Source organism: Cygnus olor, chromosome 1, assembly GCF_009769625.2.
Source record: "Cygnus olor isolate bCygOlo1 chromosome 1, bCygOlo1.pri.v2, whole genome shotgun sequence".
Taxonomy (NCBI): Eukaryota; Metazoa; Chordata; class Aves; order Anseriformes; family Anatidae; genus Cygnus; species Cygnus olor.
The window spans coordinates 55,820,443-55,837,619 of record NC_049169.1 but is presented as its reverse complement, the minus strand read 5'-3'; the positions used below and the strand labels follow the sequence as shown (position 1 = coordinate 55,837,619).

Genomic DNA, 17,177 nt, shown 5'->3' with positions numbered 1-17,177 from the left:
CGACCCCTGGATGTCGCTGCAGACGCTGGCCTAGGATATAAACACCACCTTCAGGCAACTCTGAGCACTGCAAGGACAAAGCAGGCGCCTCAGCACCGCCGGATTTCAGGCCCTGCCTTGTCCTTGGGAGCACGTCGGTCCTTTCTGCAACAGCAAGATCTGAGCAGGTCTTTGGCAACTCGTGAACGCTGGAAGAAGGGATGGGGATGGAAGAGGCGCGGGGAGAGGGGAGAGTCCTGCCGGGGATCTCTGTTACAGTACTGTCACAACAGCACCCCTGGGTTCCCGCGCGGCGTGAGAAACGTTAGAGTTCGTCCTTGGCGTTAACGAGATGCTGCAGCGGGCGGACGGGTACGACGTGGTCCTTCAGCAGCTGGTCCCCGTCGGGGAGTTTGTCACCTGAGAAGTCCGCGGCAGCAAAATCCTCCAGCAGGCCAGCTGCTACCGCGTGGCGCCGGAGCCTCTCGCTCCCCGCGAGTCCTTGCATCCTCGCGTAGCCCTGCTGGCAGAAGGGAGGCAGCTTCTGGCGGGTGAGGGCGAAGAGGAAACAGGATTCTGCCAGGGAGAGCACAAAAAAGTAAATGAGACTCACCAGAGACACCCCGTAGAGAACAATTCCCAAAGGCTTTTGGGAACACGCACGCAGCACCAGCACTTTTTACTGTCCGGGGAGCGCATCAGAGGGGTGTGACTGACTGTGAGAGCGCCAACGCATCGCAGGGAGATCTCAGTTATTTGCAGAAGAGCTCGCTCCCGCCCCGTGTCCCTCACATCCCTCCTCCACCTCCTGCCACCTCAACCCGAGGCTCAAATTACCTGCGAAGAAACTGCGCAGGTCGGTGCTGAGGCAGTTCTCCAAGAAACGCCTCAGCGGCAGGATGTGAGCGTTTGGGGCCGTCCAGTCCGTCAGAAAATCCTCCACGATGTGATGGATGGCATCTGGGCGGGGGAGAGGCCAATCTGGGGGACGAACTTTCATCTCACGCTCTGCCAAGAGAGCATTAAGGGAAACTCTCGGAATCAAAATGGAATTAGAAAGAGGAAGCAGAAAGCAGCCACAACAGCTGTCGCAGTTTTTGCCCTGACCTAATCCCTACCTTACTCTCACATTTGCAATCCCCTCTGCTAGCTCTGTCCCGAGGAGCCCTGCCGCCGCAGCATTTCCCATCGTCTCACTCTGGAAGGGACTGCCCATCAGGCTGAACTGTGCTCAAGCTTTAGTGCTGCCACCCACCAAGCCGCCTTCCTTGCAGGTCAGGCTGCCCCCTGAGTTGATCTTTCCAGAGGTGAAGATTCAGTACACACACTTGGCTGGACAGAGGCTTCGCAGCGGCTGGAACGCTCACCTGTTGGGAGGCGTTTGTAGTAGTAAACCACAGGGTGCAAGAAGTTGGACTGCCAGGCATGCTGCGCCTCTCCCACAGCTCGGTTGTAGTAGAAGACATCCTTGTCAGCCCCCGAGAAATTCCTCCCGTACTCCATGACGACGACGAACAGCCCCTCGGGAGCACTCCTCCCTGCCTGTGTTTCCAGCTCAGCCAGGATTCCGACCGGGTACTCTTCCAGGTATTCAAAGGCTGTGGCATTCCTAAGAATTGCAACCACAATCGTAAGGTTTTTCTGCCAGAGAAAAGCCAAGTGGGATCCAACACCCCCGCAGCCGATCGAGGCTAAGGCCAAAGAGCCATCATCAGCTACCAATTATTTTGGTAACTACAGATCTGGGCTGGACTCGATGCAGAGCTTAGGAAGGCTGCACTTACTGTTACAAGACTCCCTTATGTTCCCAGACTCTGTGATCCCTCTATTAGCACTGCTCAAGGAAAACTTTCCTGTGGGGACAGTAAGAGTACTGCACCTCCGAGCCCAGCGGGAACGCCTGGGCCGTTTCAGCCCTTTAAGAGAAGGAAATAATTGGCACAGTTGGGTACAGGGGCACCAGTGGTACAGGTTTTGAGGTGTCTGCCTACGGGACGGCAGCGTCCTTAGGCAGCAATGTAAAGATTTGTGCGGTGGCACCACGGGCAGTGATAGAGAAGAAAAAGGAAGGAGATGATGGAGCGCAGCGCTGGGAATAAATCGCTCGCTCGCTCGCTCACTCACTCTCTCAGCAGTACGATGTCAGCCAGGACACCGAACATCTGGTAGAGGCCCGAGGCCTCGTTCACCCGCTTGATGATGGAATTGGTCAGCTGTGTAACAGGGCGGACTGCGGATGGCCAGGGGACGCCGTGGTGACGGTTCTCCAACAGGCGGTGGACTGCGCGAGCTGAGGCATTAAGAAAAACACAGACGGTTTGTTTAAAAATCCAGGCTTACGTGGAAAAAACCTCATCGCTCTGTTGCGCACGGATCGTGGCAGGGCACGATAAAGAAGCTGAAGAGCCCATCTGTGCGCAGGATCTCCCACCCAGCTCGCCGGTAACTGCAGTGGAGATGCCCTCGGAAAGCTGACGTGATGCTAAGCGGCTGGTGAGGGGGAGAGGGGCCCCAGGGGATGTTTCGTTACTCCTGAGCAGGCCTTGCACGGGAAGGACGGACGCACAGACACAGAAATTCTCCCGACTGCTCAAAGCTGCCGAGTTTTAACACCGCAGCGCAGACCTCTCACCCACAGCCTGTCACCAGGCCGAGTATCTGGCAGGCAGAAATCTATTGTTACGCAAGTAAGAGACAATAGGCAGCACAAGTACACGACAAAACAAGGACAGACAACCACAGGCTTCAGATATGACCCCGAGTCACTTCCACGGCCTCTCCTCCCCTTCAGACTGTGCAGCTGCAGCTTGGCTGCGTTTTGTTTTTCTTGCTGCCAGCGGAGGATGAAGGGTCATCCCTTTCCAGCAGCAAGCTCTGAATTGTTCCTTCCAAGGGAGCGCCGAACCCCAACCTCTGCCCTTCTGTACACCCCAGCACTCACTTGTGTACCGGAAGCCGTGGATGAAACCCCCAGCGGATTTCCTGAAGTCAATGGAGTGGCTAGCGGTACCGAGAACAAAAAGCCCCCGAGTGCCTCTGGACTCGTAGCTGGGTTTGATCTGAGGATATTTGTTTTTGTTCCCTCTTCCCGGCATCATTCTAAGAGATCTGACGTGCAAAAGAGAAAAGCAGGCTCTCAGAAAGGGCAGGGGTGGAAAAATAAAACGGGTTTCTGATATGACATACTTTCCACTGCAGACACAACAAGACACCGCTTCATGTCCCCACTGCCTTCCGCGGGATTCACGAGTCTCCCAAGTGCATGAGGTCACCAAGGACCTTCCGGAAGGCAAGGGCTCATCTCAAGCTTGCTGTGGCCACGATCAAATTCCAGCCTGAGCCACTGGCGATGGACTTCAGAAGACACTGAAGTTAACAATATCATTTTCAGCTGCAGGATGCAGTAGGAGACAAACCAAGGTGGAGCGCAGGTTGCATCCTCAGGAAAAAAAAGCAGACAAAACCTTTCTGTAGCGATCTGCCCATCCTCACCCAAAAACCGCTAACCTTCTCCAGGTGACCCGGCAGCTCAGCGCCTTGGGCTGTAAAGGCACAAACTTCTTCTGCGTCGCCCAAGCCACGGCACTGCCACCTGCTCAGCCCTGCAGCCTGTTGGTCAGAGGGCAGCACACACGCGCTCGCACTGGGACACGAATGCAGCTGCAGGGCCAACACAGCACTGTGCAGCACCAGGAAACCCGGAGCACGTCGAAATCTGGGTGGCGCTGCCAGCAGAGGAGCTTCAACTACCCTGCTTGCCCTTCCCTCCCCTCCCAGGTCAGGCCCTTCAGCGTCTTGCTACAAACACCTGCTTCCCCCGGGGCCCTGGTCGTCCCTCACCCGTTGTAGATAGAGAAGTCAAACTTCCAGCCCAGGCAGCGGATGACACGGTCGTAAGGCGCGCGGGTAGCAAAATTATCCAGCTCGTCCTGGGGGAGGGTGACGGAGTCGATGCCTGCACTCGTGTTCCTGTTCTCCAGGTAGAACCGGAGCGTGATGTGCAGCTTCCCTTTCTTGTCCTTGACGATGGCCAGATCTTCCAGGTCCCCCTCCAGAAGCCCATCCAGAGATTTCAGCTGGTACGTATCCAGCAGGCCGTTGTTAATTGCTCTACGAAGAAAGGGGAAGGTAAGAAAAGCTACAAGAAGGAAGGAGAGGTGGGATCCGGGGCTTGGGGTCAGCTCCTGGCAACGGGACAAGTTTACCAGGAGGGGTTTATCCCTTGTTCCTCACCCCTGTGAGTCGTGCGTGTGCTCCCTGGTGTGCCTGGCACAACTGAGAGGGCAGCTCGGCCTCCTCTGGCCCGCTCCTGAGCGCTCATTAATGCCTTAATTCTCACCGCGTTCCCGCTGGCTGCAGCGGCGCTATTAGCCTCGCTGAACGACGGGGCGGAGAGGCACAGAGCGCGCTCGCAGTCAGCCAAGGAGTCCGCAGCAGAGCAATTAACCACACGTGGGTCTGCCGAGCCCCAGGCTTAATCTCTGATCACAGCGCTGCCCTTGCGCGAGGCATTCAACATCTGAGCGCTCTTCTGTGATTGCAAGCAGGGGAACAACTCGGGAGCCAGCACTTTTCAGTGATGCAAATTCCACAGGAACACTTTCCTGTTTCACGCCGACCTTGAAGAGCTCTCGTAAAGCTCCTGCGTTCAGCAGCTGCAACCTGGGCTGCTTTAAACCAAGGACCTAAAGGTAAAAGGCCCCACGTTCCCTCAGCAAGCCCCAGAACTGCTGAGCCTCCTGGGCACGCAGCCACTCTCATTTGTTCCTATTCCAGCTCCATCAGGAAGAAGAAGAAGAGCAGTTTCCTACCTCAGATCCCCGACGTAGTGCGTGGCCCAGGAGAGGCGCACGCGGGACCGGCTCACCATGTGGATGAAATTCGTGACGCCCAGAATGTTCTCTGCCGTCTCAAAGGCCGAGTTTCCTCGGCCCAAGATCAGCACGGTTTGGCCAGCAAAATCCTCCGGGTTGATGGACACCGTCTCGTAACCCTCCACGTACTCTGAGCCAGGGAAGTTTACCACGTTGGGGACCCACGTGCCAGTGGCAACCAACAAAGAGCTGCAAAAAGAGGGACAGCATTAGGGAACACAGGAACTGCACGAAATCAAAACTGCCTTTCCATACCATTGCTCCTACCACTGGGGACATGTCCCCTCCAGTCACGCTGAGTCGGCTGACAAGGTCGATCGGTGCTACGTATGCTTTGGTTTTGGGAGAAACCTTTCCCAAAACCTCTCCCCAGCTTCACCTAACGACCTGCTCCCACCTTCCCTGGCATTAGGCCAACGAAGAGGACTCCTGATGTCATTACGTATGGCAAAAGTCAGTGCGGATGCAGCACGTGTAAGCTGCACTTGTCTCCTAATCTCCCTCAGTCATCTGTGGATGTGCGGATACTGCTAACGTGTTTCACAGGTCGATGACACGCCGCTTAAAAAATTGCTTTGATTTAAAACGTGCGCTGCGTTTTCATACAATGGAACAAAAGCCGCTCTTAAGAGGGATGGAAAACGGTTTCAAGATTTTAAAATGCAACTCCTATTCATAAAAATATGCCAGCTACAATTCTAACTGTTAACACTAAAAGCAAATACGGTAATCCTTTTATATCCTTCCCTAAGAGCTTTTGCTTAAATATTAGGGAAATCTTTGCAACTTGGAAAGAAGCAGCAGGCAGCCGAGGCTCGCACCAGTGCCTGCCGTCCCAGCCTTGCTTACACAGCTCCCGCGAGGAACTCACTCATGCTGCGTGGGTGTCCGATGCCGCATTCTGTCCCCTCCAAGCCTGCCAGCCAGCGCACCTCCGAGTGACAGCCAGCACGACCTGCTGGCGTAGATCTGAGGCTCTCAGGAGAACTGAGAAATAGGCGCCGTATGTTCACATGAGTAACTCGTAGATGTTTTTGAAGAATGTAATCGAGTAACAGCGCAGGGTGCGTGTGTGTGAGCATGACAAGGGGAAGGGTGATTCGGGGATCCGTAGTAGCCTTGTCTGTGATTTCTCGCAGTCCGCTCCCTCTCTCGTGGCAACCCCACTGTTCCCCCGTTTCCTCCTGCTGGTTCTGTGCCAACTAAGGGCTTCAGCTAACTGGGGCATGCTTCTAAACACTGTTTTTTTCTAAACACATGCAGGTTAACTGAGGTTAGGCATCACAGCACCAATTCACACCATCTTATGCATCAGGCATGGAAATCACGGCAATGGCAGCCAGCTCGTGTCAGCCCTGCCAGCTCCCCAGGTACCTGAAACATAACATTGAGACGCTTTCCCAGGAGCTGTTACTTCCCCCACAAACCCCGCTGAACCCTGTGAAATGTTTTTCACCACGATGGTGGGTAAGGGCTGGGACACAGCCTCTGAGAGGCTGTGAAACCTCCACTCTTGGAGATGTTTATACCTCAACTGGGCAAGGCTTTGAACAACCTGATAGAGCTGGCTCAGCTTTGAGTAAGGGGCGTGGACAAAACGACCTTTAAAGGCCTCTGCCAACCTAACTTATTCCATGAATCTGTTAGTTTAAGAACACCTGTGGAAAGCTGTGTGGCTGGCCCCCAGTTCGCCCACTACCTGCATTTGTAGTTCTGCCTGTTCTGGTCCGTCAGGACAAAGTAGTGGCCGTTCCAGGCCCGCGGATCCTTGTCCAGCGTGACGTGGACAATGGCCGTGTTGTACTGAACCCGCAGCTCCAGCAGGGCGGCGAAGTCCTCTAGGTACCGCACCATCGCATCGGCATGGGGGAAGAACTGGCGGGAGTAGCGGCGGAAGAGCAGCCGGGGGTCGTGGCTGAGGAGCGAGTTCCAGTCGTGGCGGAGGTTAAACTCGCCGTTCGACTTGCCCGTGTACCGCTTGTTGATGCTGATCAGCTTGCGGTGCCGGGGGTAGATGGCGAAGAAGCTGCCAGGCGCGTGGCTGCGCTCGAAGACGAGGTAGTCGCGGCCGGCCCGCTGGAGGAAGTAGGCTGCCTGCAGGCCTGAGGGGCCGGCCCCCAGCACGCAGTAGTCGTGGTAGAGGAAAGCAGCACCACAAGCCGCGCAGAGGGCACTAATAGAGAGGGCGAGGCGCAGGAGGGTGCCACAAGCCATGACGGGGCAGCCGCTGTGGGGAGAGGAGCGGGAGCGTCGTCGGGGGGGCACAGGGACAAGATGGCGCCGCCGCCCAACATGGCGCCTCTGCCTCACAACATGGCGCCGCCACCCCTCAGCGCCTCGCCCCGGCAGGCCCCGCCCCCCTCCGGCCATTAGCCAATAGGGCCGCGGCACTGCTGCCCCCGCGCCCTCCCCCCCCCAATAGCGTGCGGGGCGTGGCCGCCGCCCGCGAGGCGCCGCACGTGACGCGCGCCTCACCTGGCCCCCACCCCCCCGCCCCGCCCCGCCCGCAGCCGCACCTGCAGCGCGCGCCCCTCGCCTGGGGGGGGGGGGGGGGGCGCAGCCGGCGGGAGGCGCGCGCCGGGCCCCGCCGCGCGCGTAGCCTCCACCGCCGCCCGGCGTCACGTGACGCCGCCGCCGCCGCTTCCCGCCGCCGGCAGCAGGGCGCCGCCGCGCGCGGCCGACCACGTGGCCGAGGGGCGGGGAGGGGCGCTTAAAGGGACAGGCGCCCGGAGGGGCGGGGGGGAGGGCGACAGAAGACAGGAGGCTGGCGCAGAGCTCAGTGACTTTATTGCGGGCGTGCGGCCCCTGGGCCCGCTCCTGCAGAGCCCGAGGTGCGGCAGGGTCGTCCGTGGTCCTCCCCGTGCAGCCCCCGCCCGCTCAGCTCTCCTCCTCTGGAAGGGAAGGGAAGGGGTAAGGGAAGAAGGCGGCTGGGTGGGGGAGAGCAAAACGCAAACCCCGACCCCCTGCGGCGCCCTGACCCCACAAACGCTTCGGTTCCCTGCAGCAATGGGCCACCTCCCGCCCCCCAACCCCCACGCGCCACGGCCAGCCTTTAAGCAGCAGCCTACCACTGCTGCAATGAAAGAGGTAAGAGCCCGGGTAATGCTATAGCAAAAAAACAACGAAAAAACCCAGCTGTACGCCGTTTTTCTTATCAAAGACCAGAGGCCGAGGGCAGCTGCCGTCCCCCAGGTGACAGGAAGCGCCCGCAGAGCCCCCCGGCAGGGCTGGCCGCCGGCTCTGTAAGAAGAGCAGCGGCAGCCGCCCGTTCAGGCGGGCGGCTCGAGCGCAGGCGGCAGCCACAGGCTGTACGGGTGGGCGTTTTGCAGTCGCTCCTAAAACTATAGTTAAAAAAAATAATAAAAAAAAATCCCCACAGCAGTTGAACTCAGGGCCTGCTATTGACTGAAATTAATTAACGTCACCCCTAATCCCAGCAGCGCTCAATGAGGCTCTGCGGCAACCTTCGCCCCCCGCAGTGCTCAGGCCCTGCGCTCTGTCCCACCTCCGTTAGCACCAGCACCCACCAGGCACGACCCCTGTGCCTCTTCCTCTCAGCTTTTTACTCTCCGGGCCTTCCATTTCAGTCCCCCGAATGTCCCCAACACCCCCTTTTTCTCCCACCGACTAGAACATGCCCCAGCCTCGTTCCTCTCACCATTATCGCAGCCAGATCCCATCCTTACCGTACGTCACCCTCTCCCTCCAGGGCAGTGGTACATCATTTAAAAACACGCACCACCAACCACGCTACAAACCTTCCTCCTCCTCCTCCTCCTCCTCGTCGTCCTCGTCCTCATCCGAGCTGAAGGTGCCGTCAGGCAAGCTGTAGATTCGGATCACCTGCTTGTTGGGGTCTTTGAGGATGAGGTACTTGCCCTCGTCCAGCTTCATGCAGATGTCGATGACGCAGCGCAGGATGCCCCAGGCGTTCTCTATGCTCAGGTTTATCTGGCTGGCAAACTCATTGGGCTTGAACTGCTGCGTGCCCAGGATCACGTGGCGGGCAGAGTCCTTCACGTGGTAACGGGACACGTACCTAGACAGGAGCAGCAGGAGGTTAATTCCAGCCGCCAGAAGACCACCACCAAGGAAAGCAGAACGATGGGTTTGGCTTTCTTCTCTGGGCTGAGCGGCAAGAGCCATCCTCATCCTGCGACACTAACAGCTAAGAGGAGCTCCTGGCTGCAAGCGTACTCCATCACCGACATACCTGGAATCCTTCCCCTAGCCCAAATCAGATGGGACAGCACAAAAGAATTAGTTTCACAGAAAAAACGTACGCAATTGCATGATTACCAGGGAGTTTGGACTCTAAACAGATGTCCCCATATCCAAAAACAGAATTCTGAGTTGCAGAACCACCAGAACTGAGCCTTTTCCGTTACGCTCGTTACGGATAGGTACCAGCCACATCACCTGTGGTGAAACCTACCGCGGGGAGTCCCAGCTAGGGGCCCACCCGCTGTGCTGTGCGAAGAAACCATCCAACAAGCACTCAGACCAGGGTGCCTGGAAAACTGGATGAGTGGCAGAAGCTAGCACACCAAGCGGTTCATTCGGGCCATCAATAACGGGGCACATTCTCGACTGATTTTAAGCTGACAGCTCCAAATGGGCTGTGGTGATACCTCCTCTCCACCCAATTTCTCAGCAGCGGTGCACCGAGGATTTCAATCAAGCCCCTGACAGGTAGCACGGCCACTGCATTTATTTCCCTTGTCGGCGATCTCAGCAAATAGGCGGAGGCTGCCTGCCTGTCACAGACAGGAGGTCTGCCAAGGTCAGCCGCAACGGAGGGCACATCAATCAGACGCTGAGGAGAAGCAGCTCATGCTAAAGCCTGGGTCACCGGCGGCACCGTTACTGCAAGCTTCCCCCGCTGCCGCTCAAACTGTGAGGCAATTTTATGATTGCTTACATTCTACCGATGCTTCGCTGTGAAACATACCACGTTAAATCATGGAAAACGCACCTGAAAGACGTTTGGTGTGAAAACCCTGCCTTACCCGAGTTTAAGATACTCTGATCCAGCCAGCAGCGCGCAGCACGTCCAGCGGGCTAATTTGTAGCTGTTGTTTTTCAGCTCCGTGGCAATCACAGCTCCTCTCTGCGAGTCAAGCTTCTGGCGCCAGTCTACTCCATTGCAGTACTAAGAGGAGAATCAAAACCAAGGTGAACCTAACAGGCCAGCAGCAGTCACCTCTTCAGCCGCGGCGTAGGGAAGTTTCTTCTATCTACCTTACGATACCACACAAGGGAATGCAGACTGCAACTTGCAGGGCAAGCCCCTGCACTGGGAAGGGAGAAATGTGAACAGCGTGGGTTACGTAGCACTGGTTAGGAGGAAGTTTGCGAGGGAAGAGTTCGTGAGGGCAGCACTGGAACACACTCACTACAGCACACAACACCTGGGGGCAATGACAGGGTTCAAACCAACTTCCTTGCACCTGGAGGAGACTTATCAGCGCTGCTAGCCCACCAAAATGTCTTTGATGGAAGGTAGCAACCCAGGGGACACCACCAGATGTTTGTCTCGTCTTGCCTGCTGTACCTGGCGTGTCAGGCAGCAGTGAAGCAGTTAGAGCTAGCTTTGGGATCTCATCCTTCCTCACCCTGGAATCCCATTCGTTCAGCGTTTTGATGTTGATGAACGACACCTCCCCGTTCGCTCCCGTCATCACTCCGTCGTGCTCACAGCGGACAATGAGATCGATGTCATCTCCCAGCTTCCACCTTCGGTATCTGCAAACACGCAATCCAGCTGGTTATTTCTCAGCCTCGTTCTCTTCCAGATGCAAGAACTCAGCAAGATCCTTTCACCCTCTGTCTGTTCACTAGTTCTGTCTAGTTTTGTCTGCAAACCACGCCGACATCCTGCATCCTCGCCAAAGCTGGGAGTCAGAGAGAAATTCACATACCTATATGCAACAGAAGCTACTTCATTTTTATCCATGTCATCCTCCACAAAAGGGTTTGGGTTGGGAAACTTGTATTTCTCCTTTCCCTGTGAAAGAAAGCAGAAGGGTTTATTAGGGGGATGGAAACAAAAAGAAAAAAAACAACCACAAGAGCTCTCCTATCGGATACTTATGCTATTATAGCAACAATAACTAAACTTCCCCTACGTAGAAAAACACTAAAAAATTAAGACGGCTGACGAGAATGCTCATCTCCACAATGCTTTGCTGTAAACATTACTTCTATCAGCATTTCTGCTTTAATTAGTGTACTCAGAAGCCTGCCTCCTTTACCAATGGGAGTGGGATTTCTTCTTTGGGGGATAAAGGTGAAAATCTTTCTACAAAAAAAGTTGTGCTGCTCACCATAAGTAATCCCACCTCTTTCAAAACTGAAATAACATCAACGTAAAGTATCTTTGTCAATTATAACGCTTTTCTACCGAACTGCTTTATTAAAGAAGTCTGAATAAAGTCTCTTCTCCGGACTCTCCAAAACACAGCCCCTACTAAGCAGGGCTGCTTGGCCTTACCATCCTCAGACACTGCTGGGAGAAGTTATGGTTGATGTAGGTGGCTTCCATGGCAAGGTTGCGGGGAGAATTAAAGGAGTTGCCCTCTTCCTGCGGTGGTTCGTTAGCTGTTTCACTCACTGTCAGGAGGTCTGAGAAGAAAACCAGTCAGAAATGGTTATACTTGGGGAGTAACCACCTCAGCTTCAACAAGTTTCTAGCCCCACACTAAAGCAGACCAGTACTGAAAGTTCCTCAATGTACTGCAGCAGTCAGGTTGTTCCAGGTGTCTCAGTTTGGAGACCGAGACACAGAACCAAATAATAATAATAATAATAATAATAAAAAAATAATAATAATAAAAAAAAGCATAAAGAACAGTGAGACTACCATAACAGAAATTACTTTCAGGACTTTTCCTCACCAAAATCTGAATTGTCCCTCTTGTCAAAGAAAAGCTTGGATCCAACTCTCTGGACAATGATGTCCCAGGAATACACAGAGCGAGTGCAGCTCATCAGGGTGGCCAGGATGGCATCTGTGGCAAACACGTTCCCCTGGGTCTTGGCCAGCTACGGGTACAGAAGGAAAATGCTGCGCTGAAGCAATATTAACTGACATCCCCTTCCCTTTCACAGCCAAGATCAGAAGCGTTGGAAAACCAGGTCATGAATTTCTTCTCCCACACTCGGGAAGCTACACTGGCAGGTACATTACCGACTGCTAGATAAATCATGAGTGCTACCCAGCAATCCCGGCTCAACCTGGATTAGACAAAGGATAAAGTAAGGAACCCATTATCAAGTGGGAATCTGTTGTGAAAAGACTCGGTTCCTTATTGCTGGCAGTCATAAAGGGGAGTCTGAGACTCTCATCTCCAAAGCAGAAATCTCTCAAAGCAGGTCTCTGACACAGAAGTTTCTTTTCCATCATAGCCCGAGTTTGGTTTGCCTGCCCTTACAGAACCACAGCTTTTCCTTGGCCAGTATTCCCAGTATTTCCTTAACCTTGCTCTACTTTAAGAAAAGTAACTATACCAGCAGTATTTTTGTCCTTTGTAAGCTGAGGGACGTGGACTTTTTCTGCTCACCTCTCAACTTTGCTCTGACCGTGCCAGCAGGTCTCAAACAACAGGAAGCAATGAAAAGCACACTGCGGGGTTTGGCAAACCAGTGAGCGTACCTTTCGGATAACTGGGTCATCAGTAGTGGTGACGGTATGGAAGATGCGCTTAATGCTCCTCAGCAGCTTCTCATTCCTTGTTGTAATGCGGTCAAAGGCTTTGTCGTAGTATTCTAGGGCTCCGCAGCACTCTCTACAGAGAGAAAAGGAGAACCATCTCGATACCCTCGCGCAAATACCACCACCCACAAACCACACAGGACTGGGGGGATGGGTGGGTGTTCCACTACCACTCCCCACTTTGGGTACCTCAACTAGAACAACGGGACTAGGCCAGGAGACCCTCGTCCTCCTGCTTGCCAAAAACGGGGTCGTTTCAGGAAGCAAGCCCCTGGCTGCTTTAGGAACTCACATGTCCTGTGGCTCTGACACCTCCAGGTAGCGCATCTTCATCAGCCGAGGGAAATCCATCTCCTCCTTCACCTCCCAGTCACTGCGAACTTCCACAGAGGAGTCACGAGGCTTCTGCTGTGCGGCCAGAGGCGAAACAGAGAGAGAAACAGACACAGCACATCAGGATTGGTGCAGGAGAAGCTTCCCCACGAGCAGAGCAGAGAAACTAAGCCACCACAGGGAGTCAGAAAGCTAGCTAGTTTACCTGTGATTTTTGGTCCCATTTCTGCCTCACTCCAAACTGCTTCTGAAACTTCTTTTGTAGACGCAGACGATCTCTACAGCGATATGTGAAAAGCCATGAAGACAATTTCTCGGTTCCTACATGCCACAATGACTCCTACACTTCCAAATTACCACCAGAGGAACAAGGCTTTTAGGCACCAAGCCACTGACACATTTGCTGAGCGTTCTGTTGATCAAAATGCCTGAGGCACTGAAAGCTGTTCTTCACTCTGAACACTCCAAGTATTTTTATCCTTAATGACTACAACACAGTTTTCAGAAAGGCCACAACCCGCTTTAAATTGTCACGTTTACCTTCCAAATTCAATTCCAAATTTCTTCTGAATTCTTAGGAGATTCTCCTAAGGATTCTCCTGCTTGAAACCCATGCTTATAACTACCAGTCACGTCAGCGAAACACTGGACTCAAAATACCCTGAAATTCTTCTTTGCTGTTAGGTCTAGTGGATTCCGCTGCAGTAACTAAACCAATTTGTCGACAGCACCTTTGCACACTCCAACACAAGCACAGAATGCTCATCTCTGAGGCCCTCACCTCTCCTTCTGCTTGGCACTCTTTGGCAGCGTCTGCATGCTGAACTGCAGCATGTTCCGACGGTCCTTGTCTCTCCGCAGGTTCCTCTGCGGAAATGCAGGAAAAAAAAAAGAGGACATTTTAGTGACGAAGTAATTCTGTATCTCTCAATCTCTCCTTTGAGGCTGTTTCTGAAAACAAGCATTACCTGTGCAAATCGCATACGATTCCTCTGGTATGCAGTTTTCTGCGTCCGGGCTGTGTCCACCAGCTGGAAGCTTGTCTCGTCCTCCTCGTGGAAATACGCATACTGACTCCCGCCACCGAACTGTGACGAGTACTTGTCTAGAAATAAAGAAGTCCATATTGCTTCCAAGCTTCTAGGAAGAAAAACACCTGACACTCCAAGCCCCTGAAATTCCCTCCAAGAGCCTTTGCTCAAGCCTGATGCACAAAGTGGGACTCCTGCCTTACGCCACGCTTCCTCCTTGCTTCAGTCCTCCCGGAGAAGCGTCGGCCATGAGGTAGAACAAACCCCTGAGAAAACCCTAAGGACAGGGAGAGTCCCAGGGAGCTCTCCCAGTGGTGAGACATGCTTCTGAATTTAAGGAGCCTCTTTTGCTGAGGCGTGCGGGAAGCCACTACAGAGCCAGTGCGGAACATGAAAGCAGGAATGACGTTTGAAGGAAGCTTTGCATAAAATAAATGAGAGGGGCAGCCACTGGACAACACGTACTTGTGTATCTCTTATCCTGATACGTGGCTCCAGTCCAATCAGCCACCTGAGGACAAACACAAGAAATCAAAATAAGTAAGTATTAACATTATGTTTTTCTGATTTTATATACGCAGGACTACAAGCAGCAGAAGCAAGCATTGCTGCGGTCTCCAGAAGTAACAACTCCCAGCTCTGCCTGCCAGCCTTACAAACAGTTCACACTTGCCCCAACCGGCACACACCACAGAGCAGCCACGGCACAACGCGAGGCAGGCCAGCAGCGTGCAGGGAGGGCTGTCTGGGGGGGGGGGGGGAGGGCACGGTGCCTGTAATGCCCGACGGAACGAGGCCGGTACCTTCCCCAGGCGGTCTCCTTTGCTGAAGGGCTGGTAGGGCATGTCCCTGAACTGCTCGGGCACGGCGCACGGCCCCCAGCCGGACGGGTTGTCCTGGATCACGGGGGTCACGAACTTGGCCATGGCTTACACCTCCTGTGAGGGGAAACAAACCGGGAAAAAAATCCCCTCAGTTACCGGGCCCTGACGGGAAAGGCCCGGGGAGGGGCTGGGGCCCGGCCCACCGGAACCGGCGGCGGGGCCGGGGCGGGGCCGGGGGTCCCGGTGCCCACAGGGGGGATCCCAGGAGGGTTTCGGGGGGGGTCCTAGGAGGGTTTGGGGCGGATCCCCGAGGGGTTTCGGGGCGGCCCCAGCGCCCCCCTGACCTGCGCGGCCCCGATGGCGGCGGATGGCGGCGAGCAAAGAGGCGGCGGCGGCGCCCGGCCCGCCCTTAGCGCGTCATCGCCACACGACTGTCGCAAAAGGGGAAAGGGAGGGGGGCGCGGCTGCCGTAAAGCGCGGAAGTTGGGGGGTGGGGGGTGGGGGCCGGAGGTGGAGCCGTCATGGCGGCCGGGGGGGGTGGCCTGTCGAGTTGTGTGGTATAAAGTCTTGTAAAGGAAGGATTCCGACCCTGCTGTCAGTAAAATAAACGCTTGAGTTAGTAAAATAGACGCTAATACTGGTAAAATAAACACTTAGTAAAATAAACACTTCACTTTCCATCTTGAAGCCTGGGATAGAAGGATGGGGGCTTGTTTAATCACATTAATGATTTCTAAATAAAAGAATCGTTATTATTAAAGCCAGGAATGGGAGAATGGGGGCTCGCTTAATCGTATTAAAATAGATGTTGCTGAGTGTCTTTGCTCACTACTGTGCAAATTAACCAAAACCAGGAGCCTCGGGGCCCCTCACAGAGGATGTGTCCTGACAAAAATGGGGAACCTGTCTCAAAAACCAGCTGAGACCGACCTTGTGGTTTGGACAAGAGCCAAGGAGCAGCTGAGTCTGTGCAAAGGCAGGGGGTCAACTAGTGGTGATGAAGAAGAGTTACCAGCCTTCGTCCCCACGACCCCCCCGACGACCACCACCAGAAGGCACTGCCCAAGCGCAGATGGGAGGAGTTTATGGAAATGACTTCTTGGAGCTAATTTTAATACAAAGCGGGGATAGGTTATGCATATGCATAGGTGTATTGAGAAACTTCATGCATATGTAACTCTTTACTGCATATAAAACTCTTTACTGCATATAACCAAGGCAAGTTGCCGTGTTGGGGTGCGCATGCCTTTGGGAGCTATCCCGCATGTGCCCGGCGCCGAAATAAGCCACATACCTACTTTATAACTCATTTGCTTTGAGTTGTAGAGTTCTTCCATGAATCAATCTCACATCCCCTCATACCCCTTAGTAAAACCATCTCGCATCCCCCCCGTCTGGTTGTGCCGTGTTGTCCTGCAGACAGGTGGAGGACTCGCCATGAAGTCTGCTGGCCGAAGTCCTGTTTTCACAGATAAATGAGGAGGAGGAAATTAAGAGATGTATGGCTTCGATAGAGAACAGACAGGATGAGGAGTGTATCAGGCCATGTGTCAGGATAGGAAGTGTAATTTCATGCAGTGCCTCTTAATTTTCTCAGACCTGCAGCCTCATGAAATAAAGATATATTCCAAACTATGCAATGCTTTTGTAGGAAAGCAAATACTACCGTTTCACGTTCTTACAACTCACTTTGCGTTTTAGAGGTTGTTACAAAATACTTGACTTTGTGGGGCAAAGATGTGTGAAGAACTGGAACGGTGGTCGTCCTTGTGTTCGCAGCGTGGTGTTCCGTGTTTTGTATTGTCCCTGATGGCTTTCCTCGACCTGCTGGAGGGGAGACGTGGGGCTGGAACGGGGGTTCAGCTCCACAGCTTCTCGAGGAGGCCACGGACAAAGCATTTCATACAGCATGTGCCTCAGATCCCTCTCTCTATAATATGGAAAGTGTTTCTCTCCCTTCCAGGAGAATAAGAACAAAAATCTGTCCATAAATCTCAGCTGTTCATGTCAGAGAGACTGAAAGTTTCTCTACCCTTAAAAAGAGCAGGATCCAGTTTACAGATGTCTTTAGCTCACAGGCTATATAGCCCAACTCTTTAGAGCATTTCAGTGGTCATCTTTCACCTAAGAAGAGTCTGGATCAATATTTTTCAGGCAGAGTGCTGTGCATTTCTTCTTTTATTTACCACTTTTAATTCCTCCTCAAGAAAGAACCGAAGCAGTCTCTGCTTTGCCAGGAGGCTGTGCCATTAATCAAACGTAGGATTATTAAAGCAGTTTTCCCCACTAGCAAAAAAAAAAATCCACTTACAGAAACATGGTTTATAAAATACCATTTGTAACTGTCTCACCCTATACAGCCTTTGCGGAGACAAAAGTTGCCAGTGCTGGAGCAGCCCCGGGGTGGCAGCAGGTGCGGTGC

The 17,177-nt window shown here is 53.8% G+C and overlaps 2 protein-coding genes and 1 long non-coding RNA gene across 5 annotated transcripts; 1 reads left to right on the top strand and 2 right to left on the bottom strand.

Moving 5' to 3' along the window:
• Position 1: 1 nt before the first annotated feature.
• Positions 2–7,493, bottom strand: FOXRED2 (FAD dependent oxidoreductase domain containing 2). The gene is made up of 9 exons (XM_040544800.1): positions 7,370–7,493; positions 6,553–7,080; positions 4,791–5,042; positions 3,820–4,089; positions 2,921–3,087; positions 2,104–2,269; positions 1,347–1,588; positions 817–987; positions 2–555 (listed from the first exon to the last, which is right to left on the bottom strand). The coding sequence occupies exons 2-9, from the start codon at positions 7,065–7,067 to the stop codon at positions 305–307; spliced, it is 2,034 nt and encodes a 677-aa protein (XP_040400734.1). The 5' UTR covers positions 7,068–7,080; positions 7,370–7,493; the 3' UTR covers positions 2–304.
• A 130-nt stretch (positions 7,494–7,623) lies between these two features.
• On the bottom strand, positions 7,624–15,237 carry EIF3D (eukaryotic translation initiation factor 3 subunit D). 3 transcript variants are annotated; one of them, XM_040544811.1, is made up of 15 exons: positions 15,100–15,237; positions 14,735–14,869; positions 14,397–14,442; positions 13,869–14,005; positions 13,682–13,767; positions 13,106–13,178; positions 12,860–12,975; positions 12,508–12,640; positions 11,750–11,897; positions 11,347–11,477; positions 10,775–10,860; positions 10,469–10,598; positions 9,863–10,005; positions 8,612–8,892; positions 7,624–7,744 (listed from the first exon to the last, which is right to left on the bottom strand). In XM_040544811.1, exons 2-15 carry the CDS (start codon positions 14,855–14,857, stop codon positions 7,731–7,733), a joined length of 1,647 nt encoding a protein of 548 aa, XP_040400745.1. In that variant the 5' UTR covers positions 14,858–14,869; positions 15,100–15,237; the 3' UTR covers positions 7,624–7,730. The 3 variants fall into 3 exon arrangements, with proteins under 3 accessions (XP_040400745.1, XP_040400746.1, XP_040400748.1); XM_040544812.1 differs by having other exon boundaries at positions 12,860–12,972; XM_040544814.1 differs by lacking the exons at positions 7,624–7,744; positions 8,612–8,892; positions 9,863–10,005 and adding an exon at positions 10,179–10,264 and having other exon boundaries at positions 10,408–10,598.
• On the top strand, positions 14,395–15,670 carry LOC121063935. Its single transcript, XR_005816231.1, has 2 exons — positions 14,395–14,471; positions 15,610–15,670. It is a non-coding gene; the product is annotated as an uncharacterized LOC121063935 (long non-coding RNA).
• The last annotated feature ends 1,507 nt before the right edge of the window (positions 15,671–17,177 follow it).

Bases quoted from the DNA above. Each gene is read 5' to 3' on its own strand.
- FOXRED2 (XM_040544800.1), bottom strand. From the start codon at position 7,067: ATGGCTTGTGGCACCCTCCTGCGCCTCGCCCTCTCTATTAGTGCCCTC. The intron at 988-1,346 runs GTGAGCGTTCCA...CTCTCTTGGCAG, and splicing joins CTACAAACGCCTCCCAACAG to AGCGTGAGATGAAAGTTCGT. The intron at 556-816 runs GTAATTTGAGCC...TCTCCCTGGCAG, and splicing joins CCTGCGCAGTTTCTTCGCAG to AATCCTGTTTCCTCTTCGCC.
- EIF3D (XM_040544811.1), bottom strand. From the start codon at position 14,857: ATGGCCAAGTTCGTGACCCCCGTGATCCAGGACAACCCGTCCGGCTGG. The intron at 13,179-13,681 runs GTGAGGGCCTCA...ATATCGCTGTAG, and splicing joins AGTGCCAAGCAGAAGGAGAG to AGATCGTCTGCGTCTACAAA. The intron at 10,006-10,468 runs GTGAGGAAGGAT...TTCTCCTCTTAG, and splicing joins TGAACGAATGGGATTCCAGG to TACTGCAATGGAGTAGACTG.